General features: G+C 41.6%; 1 protein-coding gene across 2 annotated transcripts; it reads right to left on the reverse strand.

Moving 5' to 3' along the window:
* Positions 1 to 10,306: 10,306 nt before the first annotated feature.
* Positions 10,307 to 14,389, reverse strand: LOC105697821 (poly(U)-specific endoribonuclease homolog). Of its 2 annotated transcripts, none has more exons than XM_012421495.2 (7): positions 14,298 to 14,389; positions 13,916 to 14,068; positions 13,634 to 13,693; positions 13,400 to 13,531; positions 11,661 to 13,122; positions 11,014 to 11,437; positions 10,307 to 10,923 (listed from the first exon to the last, which is right to left on the reverse strand). In XM_012421495.2, exons 1-7 carry the CDS (start codon positions 14,347 to 14,349, stop codon positions 10,690 to 10,692), a joined length of 2,517 nt encoding a protein of 838 aa, XP_012276918.1. In that variant the 5' UTR covers positions 14,350 to 14,389; the 3' UTR covers positions 10,307 to 10,689. The 2 variants fall into 2 exon arrangements, with proteins under 2 accessions (XP_012276918.1, XP_012276919.1); XM_012421496.2 differs by having other exon boundaries at positions 13,916 to 14,090; positions 14,298 to 14,384.
* Positions 14,390 to 23,939: the final 9,550 nt, after the last annotated feature.

Consider the following 23,939-nt stretch of genomic DNA (forward strand, 5'->3'; position numbering starts at 1 on the left):
TACCTCACGGTAGAAAGTCACATTCTGTTTCCTCCTATATTATCCTTTGCCTGAAATTAAATTCCATAACTAAAGTCGCAACCTTTACATCAATCCGAATCGTATAATATACATTTGAACGCGTCATATGCAAGTTTGCATTTATTTCAAATATATGTTTATGTATGTCAAAAATAAAAAAAGACCTCTTCGGCATGTTATTATACTGGGTGTTGACGCGCATTAAATAGGGAATTTATTTTTTAGGCATTTTGCATTAATCTTCCACCTTATTTTAATCTTACCCTGACGTACGTTTACATTTGACTGTACGTAAGATCGCAGCCGATTATTCATAACACGACACACGAACACGAGTCGTATCCGTGCTTGCGGCCGTGTAAACCACCTACATAATTTACTGCCGCTGCACCACTCTGGCAGATCCATATCCCATTTATATTCAGGCATTACGTGCGCACGGATCGCACCGGAAATCGCGCAGCTATTTCCGGTAATATCATATCCGTCACACCCGACAGCCCCTCCGCACCCCCGCGGACTTCGAGGTTCGCTCGTTATCGCGAAAACCCCGACACATTTTTCGTCCACGCGGATCCCGTGAAAACACCCCATGATTTGTGCCCCAAACTTCGTCATTCAGGGTCTAATCGCAGCGAAGACCGCAGCGATTAGTTTCGGTTTTTGCCTATTCCGGATAAGGCGACTAAATGATGTAACATTATCGATGAAACGATACGTGCATAATGGTTTTTGCCTATTCCAGATAAGGCGACGAAATTATGAAATTAGTTGCCGCGGAAGAAGGAAATTATTTAAAAATTCTGGAATTATTGAATTTGATGTGTCAATTGAAACAGTGGCTTAATGTTGCCTTGATATACCGACTGAGATGATACCAGGCCCAGGAAACTTTAATTTACAGTAACAGTTGAGACGATAACGTATAATAGTTGAGATATAAGAGGACCTGCAGTAGCAGGACGCACTGCTAATGGATTTACTCGGTTTAACCGAAATTCAATTCGATTATCGATGAAACGATACGTGCATAATGGTTTTTGCCTATTCCGGATAAGGCGACGAAATTATGAAATTAGTTGCCGCGGAAGAAGGAAATTATTTAAAAATTCTGGAATTATTAAATTTGATGTGGCAATTGAAACGGTGACTTAATGTTGCCTTGATACACGGACTGAGATGATACCAGGCCCAAGAATCTTTAATTTAAAGTAACAGTTCAGACGATAACGTATAATAGTTGAGATATAAGACGACCTGCACTAACAGGACGCATTGTTGATGCTAATGGATTTACTCGGTTTAACCGAAATTCAATTCGATTATCGATGAAACGATACGTGCATAATGGGGTAGACCTGAGATATAATGGAAATCTCAAGATTCTGGACAGTCGATTTCGGAGTCTGCAATGAATTACTGATACTAACTCTTCTTCGATAATTGTAAAGCAACCCTCGCAGTGAGACCTTATAAAATCGATTTTACCTTCGATTAGCGCATTTCTCAAGACAGCTGCGCCCAAATACTTTTCTTACCAGTATCATTCTGAAAACAAATCTCCGACTAGCTGGTGAATAACATTCCTAATCATTCATAATTTTGTTATCATGTGACCAAGGACTATATAAAATCCTAAAACGTCGATATCGACGAACAGATTTACGGTGACATACCTCCGACGAAACCGCGGTTTCTATTTTTCCTCCATTTAGAAATTGCCACATATTACACCTGTCGTTAAATTAGCAACTGACCGCTAGGGCATTCGCGCAGTTTCAATACGACCAATTTCACGTTCCAAAAAGGCTGGGGATGCTGCGCGTAGCACACATCGCATAGTTTCCTGTGCGTAACCCAGATGCAGCCGACTTTACGAGCCACAATCGTACCAGGGCGAAGTTTTAACGGTAGGAAACGGCATTGGTAGGCGAGCGATTGTTTTAGCCTTAAAGCGGATGGCGGGCGAATAGGGGAGACCCAGTCGCAGCCGAAACGAAATTATTCGTTCATACGGACGCGGAATTCCGCGAGCACGCTGCAGCTCCCGTAAACTCGGCGTAAACTTTTCGCGGGATGAATGTACTCCGGTGTTTCTCCGCTTGCGTCACAGAGACTCAAAAGTTACGCTGCAAATGTGGTTTTCAATTAGCGGCACAGTGCGTTACCCATACCGAGCAAAACCGCGCCAAATGCTTCTGAAGTATCGTCAACCGCGTTAACCCTTTGCCGTCTGATGCGGCGTCGAGCGACGCGCCCACTTTCGGAATCTAAGGATAGAGAAGCGGCATTATTGCGGGTAAACCTTGCGGTAAAAACATTCGTTGGCGCAAAATGGCCGTCGTATCAAACACTAATTATTAATGAAAGCTTCCATCGATGACTTTTCCATTCCCTTCTACCCTCTTGAAAACATAAGTTCGAAATTCAGTACACATGTAGTGAATATTTTTTTCAAGATACCACGTTTCGAAGTTTTCCTATTATGTTCGGAATTCTAGCATATAAGTATATAAATTTCAGAGGGCTTGTATATTACGTATTATTACGAAGTTGTGTGTGTACTGCTTTTCGCGGCATGTATGTATCTACATATTTGTCCGCTTTCCATTTCGGATGCCGTTGTTGCTGATTTTAGGAAGTTTCTATCGAAACATTTTTAACAGAATTCACTACGAAATTTCTTCATTTCTTCCGTACTCTTAAAAAATGTGTAAAAAGTACTCATGGAGTGATACAATTTATTACTTCACAGGATACACCGACATTCCAGAAGACAGCTTTGGGTAATAATTATAAAGTATAATAAAAAATCTGTAGATTCCTTAATCGATGCCTTTCTTAGATTTTACCTTTTAGTACTCGGTGTCCCGATGCAATAGTATTCATTGCAATTTAACATCGGTGTGCTCAGGAAATTTTATTTGTAGTAAAAAAACGAACCCCGGTGCGTGAGATTATTTATTTAGCTGAGCTAAATTCTACTCCGTCGTATTTTAGTGCATCCGTGTATTCATATACCGAAGCAGAGTACGGTCGTATCTGCATAGAGGAAGGCACGGAGACGGCACGTATGTGTTTTACGTGCGTGTCATTCTCCCTCGTCCAATCTCCTTTATGCCCTCCCAGTTTCTCAAACTGCCTTACCTTGTCAATCGATGCCCATATACCACCCCAATCCGTTATCCTGGTTATACAGCTTGGTCCCTGACGTTTTGCCCCCTCGAGTTTCTGTCTTTCCTCCCGATATCGATGCCGTGGGGACGAACGGGATGGCCAGAAAAGGAAAGCATGAAATTCTCCAAAAGTGCATGCCGTTCAAAATTTCGATATAAATTTGACGAAATCATCCGTGAAAGCGTTCGGTGTCAAGTTCTACGCAGAGTGCCTCGTCAGGACCGTCGCATACACCGTACAAATGGAAACAAAATGCAACTTTGCACATGTCTAACGTGTGCTTGCAAAACTTCGTAAAAAGTGACGCCGTTTAGAATTTTTAACGGCTCGAGAAGAGCACTGATGATAGGAATTCGACTTTCGAACGGACGAAACAAAAGACGCTTAGATTTTATATTAAAGATGCGCAATGGTTTATTAACGGCATTAGTTCGACAATGGCAAAAAGCAATCTCCATGTGCCGTTGCTATTAGAAACCCAGCTAAAATAAATATCAATAAATACCATTTGCAAAAGTCGAGCAAGCAATCCGAATTCAATCACGTTCTAGGGATCAACGAGAAATAACCCCCTAATCCTGATCCTAGGGTCAATACAGACTCAATATAGGTATCAGTGTCTTCCATAATTCCACGATAGGGCAGAAAAACCCCTCGCCTGAACCTTCCTCACCCATCATGAGTGACCTTGACCCTTAAATCCTCAAGTTAACGTTTGGATTATTTGAATCACATATTCGCTCTAAGAAAGACACCATTATGACTCAAATCGTTAAAAACTCAAGAAAAGGGCAAATTATGAAGCCTATCGCATTCGACAGATGCTCCTCTAACGTGTACTTTCGGTTTTAAAAATGACGGAACCAAAGATATATCACGAATATCAACTTCAACCCTGTTTAAATATAGCAAGTGCAGAGAATGTCAAACCGGGGCAGATAAGCAGTTCTGATATGGAGACACTATTGGTAATTAATCATTACGAAAGGCATCATCTTCCAATCAGCCAGTGGGTATGACCATCCGATTCGAACAGAGTACAAAACCAAGGCAGATAAACAATTATGATACGAAAACCCCGTGATGAATTAATCCGTACGAAAGTCATCACCTCCCAATCCATCGATCGATATGACCATCCAGTTCGAACAAAGTAGACCGAAGCTACCATCTTGGGTCTGCCCTGCAAAGGCGCGAGAGTTATGTTCTACTGTGCGGGAAAATTTTCATTTAGAGGTTAGCCTTAAAGGGAGATGAGCTTGCAGGGCCGGGAGCGGTGACACAGATCGCAACTTCGGCATAGCTTCGACGCAACAACCCTGGGTCTACCGTCTCTTCGTGGGCACGTAAACCGGTGCAAGTGCTTGCGTACGATGCCGAAGGGAAGCTACGGCGGAATTAGATCATGTAAGGAATGGTTGATAGCCACCCCGTAGCCTTCACCCCCCAACAACCTCTTCGTCTTGCCCAGTGAACTAGCTCTTTTATGGGGCGATGGTTTTACGAGCGCATCTGGCTCGACTGCAGCTCCGAAGCGCAGGGCAAGTGCAGCGACCGACTCGGATTAGCCCAAGACAACTGGATCGCACCTGAGACGACTTTTTTCCTCAACGTTTCGTCGTATTTTGTCCTTTCGTAGTTAAAATCGCGAGCCCTCCGATGTTAGTCCGAAATTAGTTTAGCCGAATCGTATATTGGCGAGATGTGACTACGTACTGCCTGCATGGGAATGGGGTCTAACTTACACCTTAATGTGTGATGCTATCGGTATAACAGCGGAATCTTAACGGCGTTCACCACCAAAGTGGGGACGATGACTTCCACCGCTAGATGGCATTAGCATCGAATTCGGTGGGAGGTTACCAAAACGTACTTTCTCGCTCGGATGAGGGAGACGCGACGCATAATGGGCAGTGTTTAGCAACGGGCGAAAAATGTGTGTGTATTTTGCACGTATACAACTCACACAACGGCTAGACGCCTCTGGATTAGGCGCCGAAACGTGTGTGACCCCAGGCCGCACGCACACGCCAGTTGGACGCTCCGCCTAGAGTCGGCAACGGTCGCTAAGGAATGCCCAAATTCCTCGCGAGAAACTCGAANTCACACACGTTTCGGCGCCTAGTCCAGAGGCGTCTAGCCGTTGTGTGAGTCCCATAATACGCACACATTTTTCGCCCGTTGCTAACACCAGCAAAATACGCACACATTTTTCGCCCGTTGGTAAACACCGCCCATTATGCGTCGCGTCTCCCTCATCCGAGCGAGAAAGTACGTTTTTGTTACCTCCCACCGAATTCGATACTAATGCCATCTAGCGATGGAAGTCATCGTCCCTACTTTGGTGGTGAACACTGTTAAGTCAATGCATTTTCCTTCTAAAACGCCATTATGCGGTCTAATTTTTATATCAATCGGGATATAACTCAAACGCCGAATTAAGACGCTGCACGGTACCATAAGCAACACTCAGGAATATCCTCGCTTAAGGTGATATAAAAATGGTATCTGTGGGGTGTTGTTCACGAAACTGTCTGAATTGGGTGTAAGGTAAGTGTACCAGTGGCCGAACCTCTAAGACGCTGTTCAGATACCGATAAATATTTAGCGTATAAAGACCGATGCGAGGTACAACTGACTTAATGAACATAAAGATGAAAGTTTTTAGTTTCTGAAACACATGGTATGTACATAGAAATATTGAATAATTTATTATTTATGCTGCGAGAAGTATGGAAAAGCCGAATGTACTAGGATCCGAACAGCCATCAACCCCTTGCCTTACGATTTAAATTCCAATAGCGCGTGCCATAAACAACAAAAATGTCGGCCATACATCGGGCCATTTCATGGTTTGGCTGAACGTTCAAAGTCTCACACGTCTCTCATACGTTTTGTTCACGTTTGGCCCGATTGATATACCACGTCTCTCACACGTTTTGTTCCCGTTTGGCCCAATTGATATACCACGTCTCTCACACGATATTGTAAGTGAAGGGGTTAATCATTACGTCCCAGTGTTCGAGCACTAAGAGACGCAGTTTCCGAACACCCATGGATCTGGATTTTTCTCTCGGAAGGCTAAAAAACCAGTTCCAAACAATTTCTTAGCTGCCCGGGGGCTTACCACTTTAATAATTTCACGCTTAGAAATAAATAATCCTATTCAATTCGGATAGCACCTCTATATCGAACAGACATCAAAAGCAACGTAACCTCTAAACTAATAAAATAACTTTTCTAATACATATTGCAAATGCTCTATTAAACACATATTATCAACAAAGAGTACTTACCAAGCTGTTTTTCGGATAATATTCTCTGTATTATCCTCCTTACTGTTATCCGAGGGATGATGGCAGTCGCGGCTGTGTCACGCTCGTGACGCACGCACACACTAACACATGGTTGTTCAGTAAAAGAATAAACAGAAGGAAACAAAATAAACCCAAGAGTAACCGAGAGAAATACTGATCACTGCTATGATTATGAATAATTAGAAAGCGATAACAAAAATACGGATAATGGTACTCTACGTCGCGGGGGTGAGTTACGCGGATACCGGGGTGTACGCTAGAACGCCTTCGTCGCTCGCGGTTGACTAACTTCTTTTTCCAGAACCCGAGTCCGCGTTCCTTCCTCGGTGGGCCCGTTCGGAGACCTCCTAGAGATTTATGGAGATTTTTGAATTCTTTATCCGGACCAGAATGCCCTGATTTTTCAAGAGGACATCGCTACTTCGGAAAAGTTGCCCAATGATAAAATGAAAAAATAGAGGCCATTTAATATACTACAATAATAATAATACGTGAACATAATAAACATTCTATTCTAGCCATAAACTATTATTCCACGACAGCAATAATATTACAATTTGAATTACATAATCAGACGCTAGCGGAATCGTTAATATAAAAATCGCTAAATTTGCGACTTGCAACTTTCAAGTAAAAGTTATAACGAAAGCGTACTTAAAATCGCCCAATTCGCGATAAATCGCCCGATCTGGACATTCTGGCCCGAGCGTGAGCGCCGACAACACCACCGCGGCGGAACGCCGAATGATAAAATTTGAATTAAATAATCAGACGTTAGCGGAATCATTAATTTAAAAATCGCCAAATTTTCGACTCGCAACTTTCAAGTAAAAGTTATAGCAAAAGCGTACTTAAAATCGCCCAATTCGCGATAAATCGCCCGATCTGGACATTCTGGCCCGAGCGTGAGCGCCGACAACGCCACCGCGGCGGAACGCCGAATGATAAAATTTGAATTAAATAATCAGACGTTAGCGGAATCGTTAATTTAAAAATCGTTAAATTTGCGACTTCCAACTTTCAAGTAAAAGTTATAACAAAAGCGTACTTAAAATCGCCCAATTCGCGATAAATCGCCCGATCTGGACATTCTGGCCCGAGCGTGAGCGCCGACAGCGCCACCGCGGCGGAACGCCGAAGCGACGAAGCAGCGGCGACGCTGCCTACCATTTAGACACCTCAACGGCGACGCGTTCCAGCGGCCGAAATCTAATTCGCTAGAGTGCACACCTTGGGCACACGCACGGTCACAGAGGCGCCCTTGCGTCCCCGGCGTGGAGACTTAACTCCGGAACGGCGAAATCGGCACTTCATTTTGTTTTCCAGCCGCCTGCAGCGCCACTCCCTCGCGGCGGCAGTGCGTCCTTTGTCGCGGCGAACAATCGCTCAACCTGACGCGGAAGCGTCTCGAAAAGGGTCCGCCTCTTCGCCTAATTCTCCTAAATTCACTCTCCAGCCCCACTCTGACTCCTCTCCCGCCCTGGCCCTCTCCTCGCGACTGTCGCTCTCATCCTCTCCACGAGTTGCACACGAGGCATTTCTGATTGCCTGTTTACCGAGGCAGACGAGTGCGCCCGAGGGAGGATCCTCCTTCAACGGCTCTTTTTACGAGGCGCCATCACTCGACGGGAAACGCGAATTTTTAAACCGCCCATCGTTCCTCCGAGACGATATCCCTCCAGTTAGATCGAGCTGGGAAGTTTCTTCTAATAATTACGAAATTGAAGGAAGGGTTGAGAAAAGGGCTGGTTTGATGTGGCGCAGGCAACGTTGGACTTACGTAGTGCGTTAGAATCCTTCGGAGTAAATGAATCGTTACATCTTCTGACTTCCCTCCTACCAAGACCTGGTTTAGAATATGTTTAATCCCGTTTCAATCCGAAATCTACCGATTGACCGTTATAAGGATCAAATTGCAAATTACATTTTCTGCGCTGTACGTTTCTTCGTAATTTTATAGGTCGGAAATGAATTTCGATCAAATGTAGCAAAGGATCCTTCCTTAACGTTTCTGACACATGTGAAGGGACAAAAAATGTATCCTCGCATTTATATTATTCTTTAGTAGTTCAAACAATATTGTTGCAGAGCGGCGCAAGAAAATAATCAATTACCCATCAAAGAATATTTTATTACATTTCATATGAGATAGAGTATTCATTTTTTCGTATTCACTTTTTATTGAAGTTCTTGTGAGTGACAATATTCTAAATATGGTATAAATGTTTAAATATCAGAAATCGAGCGTCGATAACCCATCCCAATCAATTCGTAGGACAAATTAGTAAGGCCGTTTCGCAAGTGTCCGAGAGAGCGGAAATCCTGAATTTTCGAGAATTTTCCCTGCCAATGAGAATGCTCAATTCAAGTCTGACTTCCTCCCTCCACCGTGTTGGAGGGAGAGCTATGCACTTTAGTATTTTTTAAATTCGTTGTAAAAAATCAGATTCGAACCGACAGTTGCCGAGACAACACACGATCTCACAAAAAAAACATTGCCGAGTCAACATAGATTCACTCAAATTGCCGAATCAACCAAAAATCGAATTCGTTCATTGCCATTCGTATATTTGACCCTCAAAACCCCTTCGATGTACAAAAATTTAGCCAAATACATATATCTTTATTCAATTAATTGCAAAAATAGCTCAAATTGCTCCCTTCCCATGAAAAGCTCAAATCAACTATTTATGCCAAATATAGTTGAACATTCATTCCATTAAAGACTCAGCTAAAATCATTTTACCAAATGTCAGAATACATTTGGTTTCACGTGTGTTGTATGTACAAGATTTTCTGCTTCCTCAAACCGAAGACATGTATTAAAAACTATATCGAAACAAATAAAAAAATTAGAAACTAAATTTTAAAACAATATTTTATTTGGCGAGCACCCGAGGTATACTCCTAGCACATGATCATTTTGATTCTCGCCAAATAAAATATTGTTTTCAAATTTAGTTTCTAAAAGATTATATTTTCTGACTTGGCTTCAGCGGTCTCAAAAACATCCGGAAAGCTTTTTTCTATTAAAATCCAATCGATTTAAGGCTAGGATGGGTATAGTTCCTTTTCGTTCCGTGCGAGGCGGTATCTCATGTAGGCTGCCCAAAAACTATATGACAGTCCACCTATCATGTTTGTGCGAAAAAGTAGTCTGTGACTGGAGCGACGACGATGATGATAACAGAACCACGATTCTGAGAGTACTGAAAAACTTTAAGATGCTATATAGATCTTCTAGATGCTAGATCTTCACGTAGGTACCAGCGATCGGAGCCGGGTAAATTTTAAAATATTCATGATCTTTTACTTGATTTTTTTAGCTGATCAAACGTTCATTTTTTTCTATAGTAATGGAGAGACTAGATTCCCGTTTCCCCCACTCCTTAAATCTCCATCCTTGGCGTATAGAACTCTATAGCGTCTCGCTCGAACTTAACACATTCGCGACCGGCAAATTTTTTCCGTTTCAAATACTGAGTATCGGCGAAAATAATGAAATTCTGAAACTAGTTGCCGCAAACTTGTATCGTGTATCGTTATGGGCGTGAATCACGTCAGCGGCAATCAGGAATAGAATTTAAAATGACGTGAATTCACATCAGTGGCAACCAGGAATAAAACTTGAAAAGACGTGAATTCACGTCAACGGTCGCGAATGTGTTAAGCGCGCGTTTCTCTCGTCACATGACGCTGTCACATGACGAGTTTCTCGCTCGAAAATGTATTTGGCTCGAAACTCTACCGAGTGTCTTGATAGATCACCGTCCAAAAAGTCAAAATGTCGATTCACTTTTTCTAGATTATTTTACTTGGCATGCAAATATTCATTTGTGGAAGTAATTACGCTTTTTCTACTTTTAACTATCTTACATCTTCAGATAAACACAAACGATTAATACTTTCCCGTTTTATCAGTCAGCAAACAATATGTCCGAAAATGCAACTCTAGATGACATCTTATAATCTGAATATTCCTTTCGCGCATGAATATTCGTATTTTTTACTACAATCTCATTTAATATGTTCGTAAGTAAAATCGTGTACAAATACTTAAATACGTCGCAAACGTTTACCGGCTATAATGTTTAAAATTATTCGGTGGGGTAATTCTTACGATTTTGCCACAGTAAATGCCAAACCTTGCGACGAATACATCCTATATCTGAATTTAGAAAACTAGTTTAGCCGAATTGATCAGATCTTTTCCGTAGTACCTGAATATTGAAGTATACAAGGTTATTTTCACCCCTCCAAGGGATACAAGACAAATGCCGTTTGGCCTCGCATAAGCGCATATTGTATATAAAGCCATTTCGAATTCAGGAGATGGCCCAACAAACAAGACTACATCACGATTAATAACATCCTTCAACCTGAATTGTAATTTTATAAGCGATGCTTTCTGAAACAAAATAAGAACAATTACTCTTAGACTACTAGTCATCAAGAAGACAAATTTATTTACTCGATTGGTAATACGCAGTCTACTTACATCGCCGAGGTCCACTTTCGTCTTATATCCCATATAATTAATAAGTTTCATAGACTCGAGGTAGTTAAAGTAAACCCAATTTTTGGCTCCAATAATTCTCGAACTATCTCCAGGATTTATTTCCGCCAAGAATATGCGTTCGAACGGTGACGACGTACCGTTAAACTGAGTAAACCAAATTTGTTTCAATGCTTCTTTCATTCCAAACTCATCGGTATCAATGAAATTCTTCTTTGCTAGCCATTTCATAGCAGATAACATAACATTTGTGTCCAATAAAATGTCTATCAATAGATTCTCTTCTCTCCGCTTTTGACACGTGACATTTTCCTTAATAAGCGTGTTCATTTCGTAATTATCATATACTTCTCTAACCGTGTGAATCGACGGGATTGAATATGCCTCTGGATCAACACGAAGTAGCCTAAAAAGTTGAAAAATTTTCTCCACTAAAGGTCGGAAGACTTTCCACTTGTTTCTAAAAATTCAATGTTACCGTTGAAACGTATGCAAATTGAAGATAACTGACAATCTAAATATAACTGTTATGAATCAATATTAATAAAATTTTTACTTCGTAAAATACTAATTATAGTCTTAACTCTTCCAAATGAAGCGAATACCAATTATTGAAAATGACAACTTACGAAGCATTCAAGTTGTTCATTACACTGAAACCTTCAATACGCGTCTGCAAATTCATGGTAATATACTTCATAGCATTGGAGTCGTCGTTTGCAAAAAGATCCTCCGTTAGTCTCCAAATTTCGTCGTCCGTAATTACGGCCGGCGATTTTGTCGAAGTAGGTTTATTACGAGTAGTTGGCACTGCTATTGATGCTGGAACAATTGGTTTAATAATCGTGTACAATGGTCGCGCAGCTATAGTCGGTTGTGTTGTAGTTGTAATACCAGGTACAGTACTTATTCCAGGGGCAATACTTATTCCAGGTGCAGTACTTATTCCAGGTGCAATACTTATTCCAGGTGCAGTACTTATTCCAGGTGCAGTACTTATTCCAGGTGCAATACTTATTCCAGGTGCAGTACTTATTCCAGGTACAGTACTTACTCCTGGAACATTCGGTTGATTCCGAGGTTTCTCTGTCATAGTGTTCTTACTCTCTGGCTTTCCTTTAATAGTTTCATAGATTGATTTTGCTCCCTTGCCAAGAGTCTTTGTTAGATCCAGAATGTCATTCACCTGACTTTTGATCTCCTTCGCTTTATTTTTAATTTCCTTCTTATCACTATTCAAGAGGCTAGGTATATTTGATGATCCGCTTTTAGGTTCTTGAGGTGCATTTTGAGTTGTACTTATAGGTACTTGAGGGGGTAAGGGTTTGGCGGTTTGGACTTGAGGGGGCAAGGGTGGGATGATTTGGATAACGATGTTAGGCTGTGGTTTTGGAGTGGTAAACTTTTGAGTAACTGGAGCACGTGTATATGGAGTTGTGGACACGGTGCCATAACGATTCGGCTGACTAGTTACTTGACTTCCTGTTTTATGTCTGGTATTATTGAACTTAGTGGCCGTGGAATTTATCTTTGGAGTTGTGTCACTGATAAAAATTCGACGAGATGTAGGAGTAGTGGAGTAGATATGTCGTTGACTTTTGGTAGTACGCCATGTATTATTTGACTCGGTCACATTGAAACTCATTCTTGGAGTAGTCGTTCTTAAAGCAGTCACTCTTGGAATAGTCATTCTTGGAGTAGTCGTTCTTAAAGCAGTCACTCTTGGAATAGTCGTTTTTAGAGAAGTCACTCTTGGAGCCACTCTAGTTGTTGAATTACGATTTTGGAAAATAGTGACATTACCTCTCGGCTGACTTGATGTTCGATTTGTAGTTCGTCCTGGGTACCGTGATTGATTAACGGTGGTAATTTTCTTAGGAGTGTAAGTCCCCGTAGTAACCCTCTTAGAAGAGTAACGAGGTGTAGTAGTGGTAACGTTATGACTCGCCTGCCCAAGTTTTCGATTACTTGTACCACTTCTTGTACGATTCATGTTTGTATTGCGTATAATTGATTTCGGAGTAGTTGTCCTTTCAGTAAGCCTAGTTGAACTAGGCCGAGGTGTAGTATTAACTTTATTAATTTTGACATCTAAAACCGTGAGCCATGTAAAAATGACGTGGTCAGAATGACGTAATTTACCCCTTTAGTTACGAAGTGTCACCATAGTAGCTACCACCTGACCGACAATTTTTTACGATATGCCATTATATTGCCCCCTTATTACGTATACAATATTAGCACTTCACGATCGAACTGTTAGTATAAACGGTATAGCTTTACGGTTGACTCCGTCGTAATTAAAGGGTTAAGAAAAAATATGTGATGATATTTAAAATTTAGTCTGTAACTTTTAGTGCAAACTTACCGTGCCCTCTCCGTTCATGTTCTAAAAACTTATCCGTTATATCAAAACCTCTTTTTCCAGTTTGTCTACTAATTCTTTTAGCCTTTTTAACAAATTTGGGACGAGTTGATGTAATATTCTCATTACCTAAAACTGTAAGCAATGTCATAATTACGTGGTGTGAACAATGAAATTTAAGGGAAAAGTCTGACGGTATGTGAATTTTAATCTTTCCCTAGTAGGATTTTTTCTTACGATTGTCTCTCTGAACGACTTTTAAAAATTGTATTATCTTCGAATCCTCTATATCAGCTTCTGCAACGATAATCCAACAATTAGAATGATATAAACAAATAGAACACCATACAATATTTATGTGTCAATGCATATTTGAAATTTTCAAACGATTTTATACTAGAATCTTTAGGGGTAACATTATTACAAAAATAATTCATATATCCAAGGAACTAGTATAACTCGTGTTAAACATTGTATAATTATTTATATTTGTTTTACTTGTACACTGTGTTCAACTACCTGATTTCCTGTGCTTATGAATATGACTTTCCGTAGTAGTAATTGATTTAGGTGTTGTAGTTCTGAAACGCCTCCTTAATATTCCTATACGCCTTCCTATTTTGATTCTTGGCCTCACACGAATTCTAGGATAATTTTCCCCATCGCAATTTTCTGTAAATTTCATAATTATACCCTGAACATTAATTCTTAATAAAACTTATAATTAATATTATAGTATTATATGCACTATCAGAAATAACTCTTATGTTTTCCAAATTACTTGACATATGTTTTGAAACTAATCGTTTATTGTTAACACTTTTGAGACTTTATTCTACACATGTAACAAGTATATTCATCCCGAATAACCTTCAATGATTAACAATAAGTGTATACATACCAATGACAATTGCAACTAGAAGACAAACAAATACTAATACTTTTAAATCCATAGCTCTAAAAACACCGCGACATTACACAATTGAAACTGTTAGCTTTACTAAGTTTGTCAGACTGCCAAGATTCATTTTATATCCTTCGTTAAATCGAAGTATGTTTGCTTGCAAGGCTTATCTAAAACTATTATTGGGTTTTACCTACAAACATGCTAATTATACATATAACCCAGAAATCGCAGAAGATCCTGACCTTTCACGATAACACTTGGAGTATGGATACTGCGGACATAGTTTCTCATTCATACACGCATCTTCTTCTCTGAAGTCAAGTAAAATTCCTTATTTGCTCCTAATATTGCTATTTTCACGTAAAACGAAGAGTAAAGCGTAGTAATTAAAATTTCCATCTTTTAAAAACGCCCCAACGAGTGGTTGAAAAATAATAACATTTTGCTAAAAGGTATTTTTCGTTAGTTTATAGGAAATAGTCATTACCTAAGAAGTCCATTCCTTAAGGTGAAATGAAACACGACGAGGAACTTGATCGACGTCGATAAAGAAGATTTTTCTAAATGCCTACGTTGCCGACGTTCGTTTTTATATTGACAGCTGTGTCGAATTATATTGGGTATTGTCCCAAATGGCATACTCCACCTGTCGTTTTCGTACAATAATTATAAAGAAATCGAAGTAAAACTCCAAAAATCCTCTGGATTCATGCTTTCTGGGGCCCTAATTGACTACAAAAGGACCCCCGGCGCCATCTGTGATTTCCAGGTCAATTAAATTTTCACTCCGAGACCTCGTATTACCATCGTTTTGGCATAGAAGCGCATACAACACTTTTTTTGCCTTTATCCCGTTCAAATGCGAGTTTATCGATTACCAGAGTGTTCTAAATTGTCGTAAAATTGTCCGGACCCTTGCGATTCTCATATCAGAGCCTTCGATAATTGTGTATTGATCGAAATATGAGAGCTCGACGCCATTTTGGTTCTGATCTGGGCTAAGTTAAAAAATTTTGTTGAAAAATCCAAATTTTGAATGTATCAGGACAATTCTTAAATGATCAGGAGTGATGTGTCAAAGTTTCGGACAGTTTGGTCTAATGCCCTTAAAAAAAAGTGTTGTATTCGTATCAACTGATTTGAAGGGTGTTTCACTTCACCTTAAGCTACATCTCCACGGGAGAGTGACTCCCCAGAGTAACTCAAGAATTACTCTCAGGTGTGTGTCCACCTAAGAGTGATTTTTACGAGTTTTACTCTCGAAAGTAATCCCTAAACTAACCCGATTTGCTCTCGAAGAGTTCGATTCTCCAGACCGTGTCCACGTGAAAGTTAATATCTTTCGAGACGATGCCACAAGAGGAGCTGAAAAGAATTACAGCAAGGGTATTTCGCCGTAAAAGCGTTAAAAATAATTAATAATATCCGATCTAACATAACATCTGGTAATTTTCTTTAACTTAAGTATTTCATTTCCACCCGCTTGGCGGCCACGCGCCCTCTATTGTTTTACATTTTCTAACAGATGCAGGGAGAAAAATAAACCCCTTCTTCGTTCCGACAGCTTCAAAATATTCACCGGGTAATTACGTGGGATAAATCTGTGTTAATAACACCGTATATAATCATATATCGAAGGTGGAGTCCCTGGAGCATAGGAAATTCGTCACGTAGCCGCACAGTGGGAACCTACATGGTCTGCCTTTTAGCGCAGTTAGGTCTTTCGGGAAGAGGGACAATACGACTTAGAGGCGTGGTCTAAACCGTGATACTTTAACCTCCACGTAAACGACTCTTAACCTTAGGCGAAGAACGCCATTGGAGCCGAGCACTGACGATGCGAAATGTTTCTTGCCACCGCGGGCTGCCCTTCGGAGAAAGAAGAACGCGCCGCACTTACCCTTACTCCGTTCCACCCCCGAACTCCTTTAACCCTCCCGTTTTCTTGCCTCGACAAGACGTCCCGGCGGGGCGATTCAATCTTTGCTGCTTTTTGTGGAGCTATCAATGTCTCCTGCTCGCTCTGCCTGTAAAATAAAATCGCTCTTGTTCCGCCGAGGTGAACCGGCTCGAGGTCTCGACCTTCGACTACTTGGCGGAGATCGCAGCCAATCAAACCGACCGATACGTTCGAAACTGATGGGAAAACGCGAAACGAGATGCGACAAGATGCGAACCACGATTTTTGGAAGCAGGACACAGACTGGGCAAAATATGCTATGTATTAGGTCGAGGAATAAGTTTCCGCCGTTTTAAGGTGAAGTGAAACACGTCGAGGAACTTGATCAACGTCGATAAAGAAGATTTTCTAAATGCCTACGTTGCCGACGTTCGTTTTTATATTGACAACTGTGTCGAATTATATTGGGTATTGTACCAAATGGCATACTCCACCTGTCGTTTTCGTACAATAAATATCAAGAAATCAAAGTAGAACTCCAAAAATCCTCTGGATTCATGCTTTCTGGGGCCCTAATTGACTGCAGAGGGACCCCCTGCGCCATTTGTGATTTCCAGGTCAATTAAATTTTCACTCCGAGACCTCGTATTACCATCGTTTTAGCATAGAAGCGCATACAACGCTTTTTTTGCCTTTATCCCGTACAAATGCGAGTTTATCGATTACCAGAGTGTTCTAAATTGTCATAAAATTGTCCTGACCCTTTCGTTTCTCATATCAGAGCCTTCGATAATTGTATATCGTTCGAAATATGAGAGCCTGACGCCATTTTGGTTCTGGTCTGGGCTAAGTTAACAAATTTCTTCCAAAAATCCAAATTTTGAATGTGTCAGGACAATTCTTAGATGATCAGGAGTGATGTGTCAAAGTTTCGGACAATTTGGTCTAATACCCTTAAAAAAAAGTGTTGTATTCGAATCGACTGATTTGAAGGGGCACTTCACCTTAAAGAATTCATCAAATTCATGCGCTTCTAGTGCATGAGGTTGTAGCAGAATTATAAATGAGATGCTTTAATAGTGAACTAGTATACGTTTATTATACATTTCTAAATAAACTATTTATTTTACATTGTCATGCTGTAGTTTTGTATAATTGTGCATGAAAACCAATACATTTATGTATTGAATTTATAATATATTGCAAGGAACGCCGAGTATTGTAAAAGATAAGCCCTATCGAAATGACGAGGCTAAAGGTGGATTCACCCTATCCGATACGTTTCGATTCAGGCACGTGTCGGTGCCGATCCAACAAAACATTGTAACCTACGTTTCAATGGTTCCGTTTACTCTGTCCAACCTGGGTATAGGGTGAACAGTGCCATTGAAACTCGTGCTACAATGTTTTGTCGCATCGGCACCGTCACGTGTTGGATAGTCTGAATCAGCCTTAATACGACAGACAAAGCTATCAACGGACTGCCAGTTTTTGACAGATTCCTAGTTGTTGCCAGAAAAGACCCTGGATAAACGGGAGAATGTATAATTTATACATAATGTAACATGTTTATTTCTTCAACAATGTATTTAGTTGAGGAACAAGTGTCCCACCTTTTTTAACGTAACGCAACGCAATTAAATGAATAGAAGTGGAATATTGTAAGGCACGTTTCCCTGCATACAGTTGGAGGGTAAAATGTTTCGTTAACTTATTCTATAAAATATCGATAAGTAATAATTTCAGCAGATTTGCGATAGAAATAATCGTTGTAAGAAGAAAGTGAGGTAGACAGCGGTGGATTAATTCTAATTGAGAAACGAAAAAGGTAATGAAATCGGCAAATCACAGGTAATTAAGAAACTCGGTAGAGTTTCGCGCCAAATATATGTATATAGAGGTGCGAAATTCTATAAAAATGAAGTGCCCCGATCAACCCGATTCTTCCCCTAAATGACAGCCGAGGAGCTATTCACTCGAAAATCAATGAAAGCGGTTTCCTTCTTCGAGAACCTATTACCTTTGATTTCATTTGACATGATTCGGTAACAAGTGACGTTCAACTTTAAAATAGTCAAAATGTGTCGGTAATTTTCAACATTAACGGCGTTCACCACCAAGTGGGGACGATGACTTCCACCGCTAGATGGCATTAGCATCGAATTCGGTGGGAGGTAACCAAAACGTACTTTCTCGCTCGGATGAGGGAGACGCGACGCATAATGGACAGTGTTTAGCAACGGGCGAAAAATGTGTGCGTATTTTGCACGTCACACAACGGCTAGACGCCTCTGGACTAGGCGCCGAAACGTGTGTGACCCTCGGCCGCACGCACACGCAAGTTGGACGCTCCGCCTAGAGTCGGCAACGGTTGCTAAGGAATGCCCAAATTCCTCGCGAGAAACTCGAAAATCCTGAAAAAGGTGCTCCACGGGGACAACGATTTTGAGCGTATTTCTCAACCGATCGAGCTCAACAAGTGCTCGCTTTAAAGATAAAATGTTGACGTGTGTTTATATGGGAGCGATTTTCGATCAAGCACCTTCCTAGTTAAAAGGGCATTGAAATTATGTCATTGCACTTTTTTATATGATAATGACCACTTATCGAAAATCGCTCCCATATAAACACAGGTCAACATTTCGTCTTCGATATGAGCACTCGTTAAGCTCGATCGGTTTAGAAATACGTTCGGAATCGTTGTCCCCGTGAGGCCCTGCAAAATCGCTGGAGTGGTGAGCGCCCTTAAAGTCCACGATTTCTTGAGTGAATAACCCCTCGATGACAGTTTTTCGTGGTTATTTCCACATTTGGTAATTCCACGAAATATTCGAGAATGTAGGGTCGGTCGACAAGTTCTCGGATCTCGTCGAGCAAGCGAACGACGATGGAGGTCTGGAAAAGATCCGACCAGGGTGCTCCAAAATCCGACGACGCGGGATCTGGTCGAAGCAGTCTCTCTTTCTCTTGTAGCAGGGACAGTCGTTGTCCGATTCGAGACCGAATTCAGAATATGGCCTGGCCGAGAATGCGAATGAATAGCGGGGGCTGGCCGCAACACGAAAAGGGCGGCCGGCCGCCCCATCGGCGAACGCCGACAGTAACGCTACTAATATGCAAATCTTATCATCCGATTTATTCGTTAGTCCCTGGCCGACCTCGTCCGAATATCCTCCTGCTCCCCCGGTTCATCCTCGTTTTCGTTCCTCCATCCTCCAGCGCCGTTACACGTTTCGACGCCACCCTCAAAGGAAAATAGGAGAATATTGCGGTCGCCCGAATAACCAGCGATTTTGCTAACGCCCCGATAAGCCTCTTCTCTTATCGCCCAATTTGTTCGCGAGGCCTTCCCGAACTTCCGATCCTCTTTCCTTGCTCTGCCATCCTCTTTCGTTGCTTTGCATTTTGTATCAGAGCGTTGGACGTCACGATAAGGGATATCAATTATTGTACTCGGCTTTCCTTTATGACAGACTTCTCGTAACGCGTGATTATGTTCTTTGAAAGAAATGAAAGTACTGAACCTGAGAAATACTAGGGAGTAAGTAACTTACGTCAGGGTTGTGTACGCGTCTGTCTTGTTCGTTTTACTTTTCTTCGAAAGTGATTTCCGTTCATTCCTGTTTACTTACTCTCGCGTGCGTCACGCTTCTGATTCACGCAGGACAATCATTCACAGTGATAATATTGAAAAACATTTGCGTCAGAAAATGTATTGGGTTGATACTTTAGTAATGGCGTTTTTTTAGGCTGGGTGAACCTGGAATCCAGTTTGAGCCACAACAAAAATTAACAGGCTTATTGGAATGTTTCTGTGATGTAGACGTTTGTGACGTGTTGAGTTTGGTTTGTGCGATTTTTTTTACCAGAGTTGACCAGAGCTGTTAGAAAAAATAAACAAATTCCGAAAATGACCATTTTAACGTTTTTGAAGTTCTGAGAGGCTCTGAATTTTTCTAGCTGTCAAGACCAACCCCTGTCAGTTTAAAAAAATTCTGAGTTCAAGTACTATCCCCAGTGTACGCCTACAAATTAACTCAAGCTCCTGCCGGAACCCTGAGCCACAGAAAAAAAAATCATAAAAATAGCGAAAGGAAATGCAAGCCACTGCGAGAAGTCTACGCCATGGAAAAAAATCTTGAAAATGGCATGATTTTTATCAGTGTAACCAAGTATTTCGAATTACAGGGTGCAATATGCACACCTTTGCGGGATTTACAGCGTGAAGGGAAAGCGTCCTACAAAAATGGCGGGATCGCAATGAAATGGCGTGATTTTTATCAGTGTAACCAGGTATTTCGAATTACAGGATACAATATGCACACCTTCGCGGGGATTTACAACGTGAAGGGAAAGCGTCCGACAAAAATGGCAGGATCGGAAAGAAATGGTATGATTTTTATTAGTGTAACCAGATATTTCGAATTATAGGATACAATGTGCACATTTTCGAGGGATTTACAGCGTGAAGGGGAAGCGTCCGACAAAAATGGCGGGATCGGAATAAAATGGCATGATTTTTATCAGTGTAACCAAGTATTTCGAATTACAGGATACAATATGCACACCTTCGTGGGATTTACAGCGTGAAGGGGAAGCATCCGGCAGAAATGGCAGGTTCGGAAAAAATGGCATGATTTTTATAAGTGTAACCAGGTATTTCGAATTACAGGATACAATATGCACACCTTCGCGGGGATTTACAACGTGAAGGGAAAGCGTCCGACAAAAATGGCAGGATCGGAAAGAAATGGTATGATTTTTATTAGTGTAACCAGATATTTCGAATTATAGGATACAATGTGCACATTTTCGAGGGATTTACAGCGTGAAGGGGAAGCGTCCGACAAAAATGGCGGGATCGGAATAAAATGGCGTGATTTTTATCAGTGTAACCAGGTTTTTCGAATTACAGGGTGCAATATGCACACTTCCGCTGGTATTTACAGCGTGAAGAGAAAGCATCCGACAAAAATTGCAGGATCGGAATGAAATGGCGTGATTTTTATCAGTGTAACCAGGTATTTCGAGTTACAGGATACAATATGCACACCTTTGCGGGATTTACAGCGTGTAGGGTAAACGTCCGGCAAAAATGGCAGGTTCGGAAAAAAATTGCGTGATTTTTATCAGTGTAACCAGGTATTTCGAATTACAGGGTGCAATATGCACACCTTCGCGGGGATTTACAGCGTGAAGGTAAAGCGTCCGACAAAAATGGCAAGATCGGAAAGAAATGGCGTGATAAACGAGGGAGGTCGCGATTTGACATTGATTCAGTCTCTTGGCAGAGCAGCCAAAGGGTGTAAAGGAGGATCTGTGGGTCCCGTCGATCTCTTTAAACGCATCTAAGGACAACCCTCTCGGAGGGTTGCGATGAAAGCCGCTCGTTAATCAAGTACGTCCACTTTACCCCTTGACCCTCGAGGACAAGAGTCGACTGCCACTCGACCTCGTGACGCAAACTTTGATCCTGCATTTTCCTTTCCCTTCGCTCCTTCCTCGAGGCGTCGATCTTGATTTTTCGTCGGCTCGACAAATTTCGACTCTTAACTAACGATTTGCACCCAACTGGGCGTGAAATTAAACGTACTCGGACGGAAAAATGGAAATCTCCTATTTTGTACGAATGTTCACAAATATCAATATTCCGCTGCACGGATTCATGATAAATATTCAACCTGTAGGCTATTAAACATAAAAATGTCGGGACGGCCGGAGATTTATTATTTTTCGCAGATCCGCTAATTTATTCGTCTCTTTAATTTCGCTAGGGGTTTTTGTTTTTATGAAAATCTGATCTACATACGGTGGAGCTGAATTTCACCTTCGCATATTTTAACGCTTAAATTAATCAGCATTCCAAAGAATTCGACGTTCTTTACCTCCGTTTGCCTTTAGAGCCGATATATCAGTTGATCGAGTAATCGCTCAAAGAGGCTATCATCAAATTTTAATAAACCCTTGCCGTACGTCAATATTTTATCGTAAATTGGAATCTCATCCGGTTTAACGAATTTCAATATTATGTTCCTATACCCAGAGTGTATAGGTGGTTCTCACTTTACAAATTCCCGCTTTACGCGTTTCCATCGTCACTTCTTTTGGTCGGAATTTTTATTTCAAATCGTGCGCGGCGAATTTTAGGAATTCTCGATTTTACAAACGGTCGCCAGGAAGCCATTAATTCCCGAAGGCGAGCACCACCTGCATTTTATATCCATAATTTAGATCCACAAGAATTAACGATAACTCGATAGAATACTAAAATACTAAAATACTACAGAAACAAAATTTTAATCAAAGGCGAGAAATATGCTCTCGAAGTCGACTGTGACCCCGCGTATCAAAAGTATGTAAAATTCGGGACGGCGGTTAAAAGGGCGTGCAAAAAATGCCACTTTTCCCAGCGTTTCGGAGTCGAAGGTCGGAAATTGTTGATCCCGAGGCATAACGACGTTTCGACTTTGGGGCTTGAATTGGCGAAACGCGGAGCGGGCCGCGCGTTTACGAATAAATTAGAAGGCGGCGCCGCGGCTCGCAAGGGTGAGCCGATGATCGTTCCTTTTTCGAATTACCTCGGCACTTGGACCCCCGCGGAAGAATGCATTTGCATGACAAACGGCTCCCGGCCTTGGCTCCTTTTTTCTCCCGGTGGGACGCAATTTAGCCGCGGATCTCTCTGACGGGCGAACGAGCCGCATTTATTCGCGCATCTCTGCGGCGACCTGCCTATATGCCGGCATTTCGTGCCTGTCCGCATCTACATTTACACGGGGCCAAGCTCATCTCGTGTCCGGGCCCCGGGAGAACCTCGGACGACCCGATGTCGACCGATTTCGCCTTCTCTTTTTACCGACGGCTGCGGCGCGTTTCCCGAAACGCGGCCATGCACATCAAAGGACATTCCGCGGGCCGGGCCTATCGGCTGAATTATTTGCGCGGCAACAATGGCTTTGCGCGATTGCCCCGGGAATCGGGGGAAAAATCCCGGGCCTTTGTTCTTCTCGATTTTTTGGCAAGCGAGGGGGCTAGACCGGACCGAGGCCGGCCGTTCGCGAAACGCCCGCTAGGTGGCTACCTTGACGCGAAAGCTTTCTCGCGAGCGACGTACCTATCGAATTCACTCTCACCTCCGGGGAAACCGCAAATCGTTTAATTTAAGGTGAAGTGAAACCCCCTTCAAATCAGTCGATTCGAATACAACACTTTTTTTTAAGGGTATTAGACCAAACTGTCCGAAACTTTGACACATCACTCCTGATCATCTAAGAATTGTTCTGACACATTCAAAATTTGAATTTTTGGAAAAAATTTTTTAACTTAGCCCAGACCAGAACCAAAATGGCGACAGGCTCTCATATTTCGATCGATATACAATTATCGAAGGCTCTGATGTGAGAAACGAAAGGGTCAGGACAATTTTACGACAATTTAGAACACTCTGGTAATCGATAAACTCGCATTTGAACGAGATAAAGGCAAAAAAAGTGTCGTATGCGCTTCTATGCTAAAACGATGGTAATACGAGGTCTCGGAGTGAAAATTTAATTGACCTGGAAATCACAGATGGCGCAGGGGGTCCCTCTGCAGTCAATTAGGACCCCAGAAAGCATGAATCCAGAGGATTTCTGGAGTTCTACTTTGATTTCTTGATATTTATTGTACGAAAACGACAGGTGGAGTATGCCATTTGCTACAATATCCAATATAATTCGACACAGTTGTCAATATAA

This window comes from Orussus abietinus, unplaced genomic scaffold, assembly GCF_000612105.2.
Source record: "Orussus abietinus isolate OABI.00-Male unplaced genomic scaffold, Oabi_2.0 scaffold130, whole genome shotgun sequence".
Lineage (NCBI taxonomy): Eukaryota > Metazoa > Arthropoda > Insecta > Hymenoptera > Orussidae > Orussus > Orussus abietinus.

Bases quoted from the DNA above. Each gene is read 5' to 3' on its own strand.
- LOC105697821 (XM_012421495.2), bottom strand. From the start codon at position 14,349: ATGGATTTAAAAGTATTAGTATTTGTTTGTCTTCTAGTTGCAATTGTC. The intron at 14,069-14,297 runs GTATGTATACAC...TGAAATTTACAG, and splicing joins TCTAGTTGCAATTGTCATTG to AAAATTGCGATGGGGAAAAT. The intron at 13,123-13,399 runs GTAAGTTTGCAC...TCACGGTTTTAG, and splicing joins ACATGAACGGAGAGGGCACG to ATGTCAAAATTAATAAAGTT.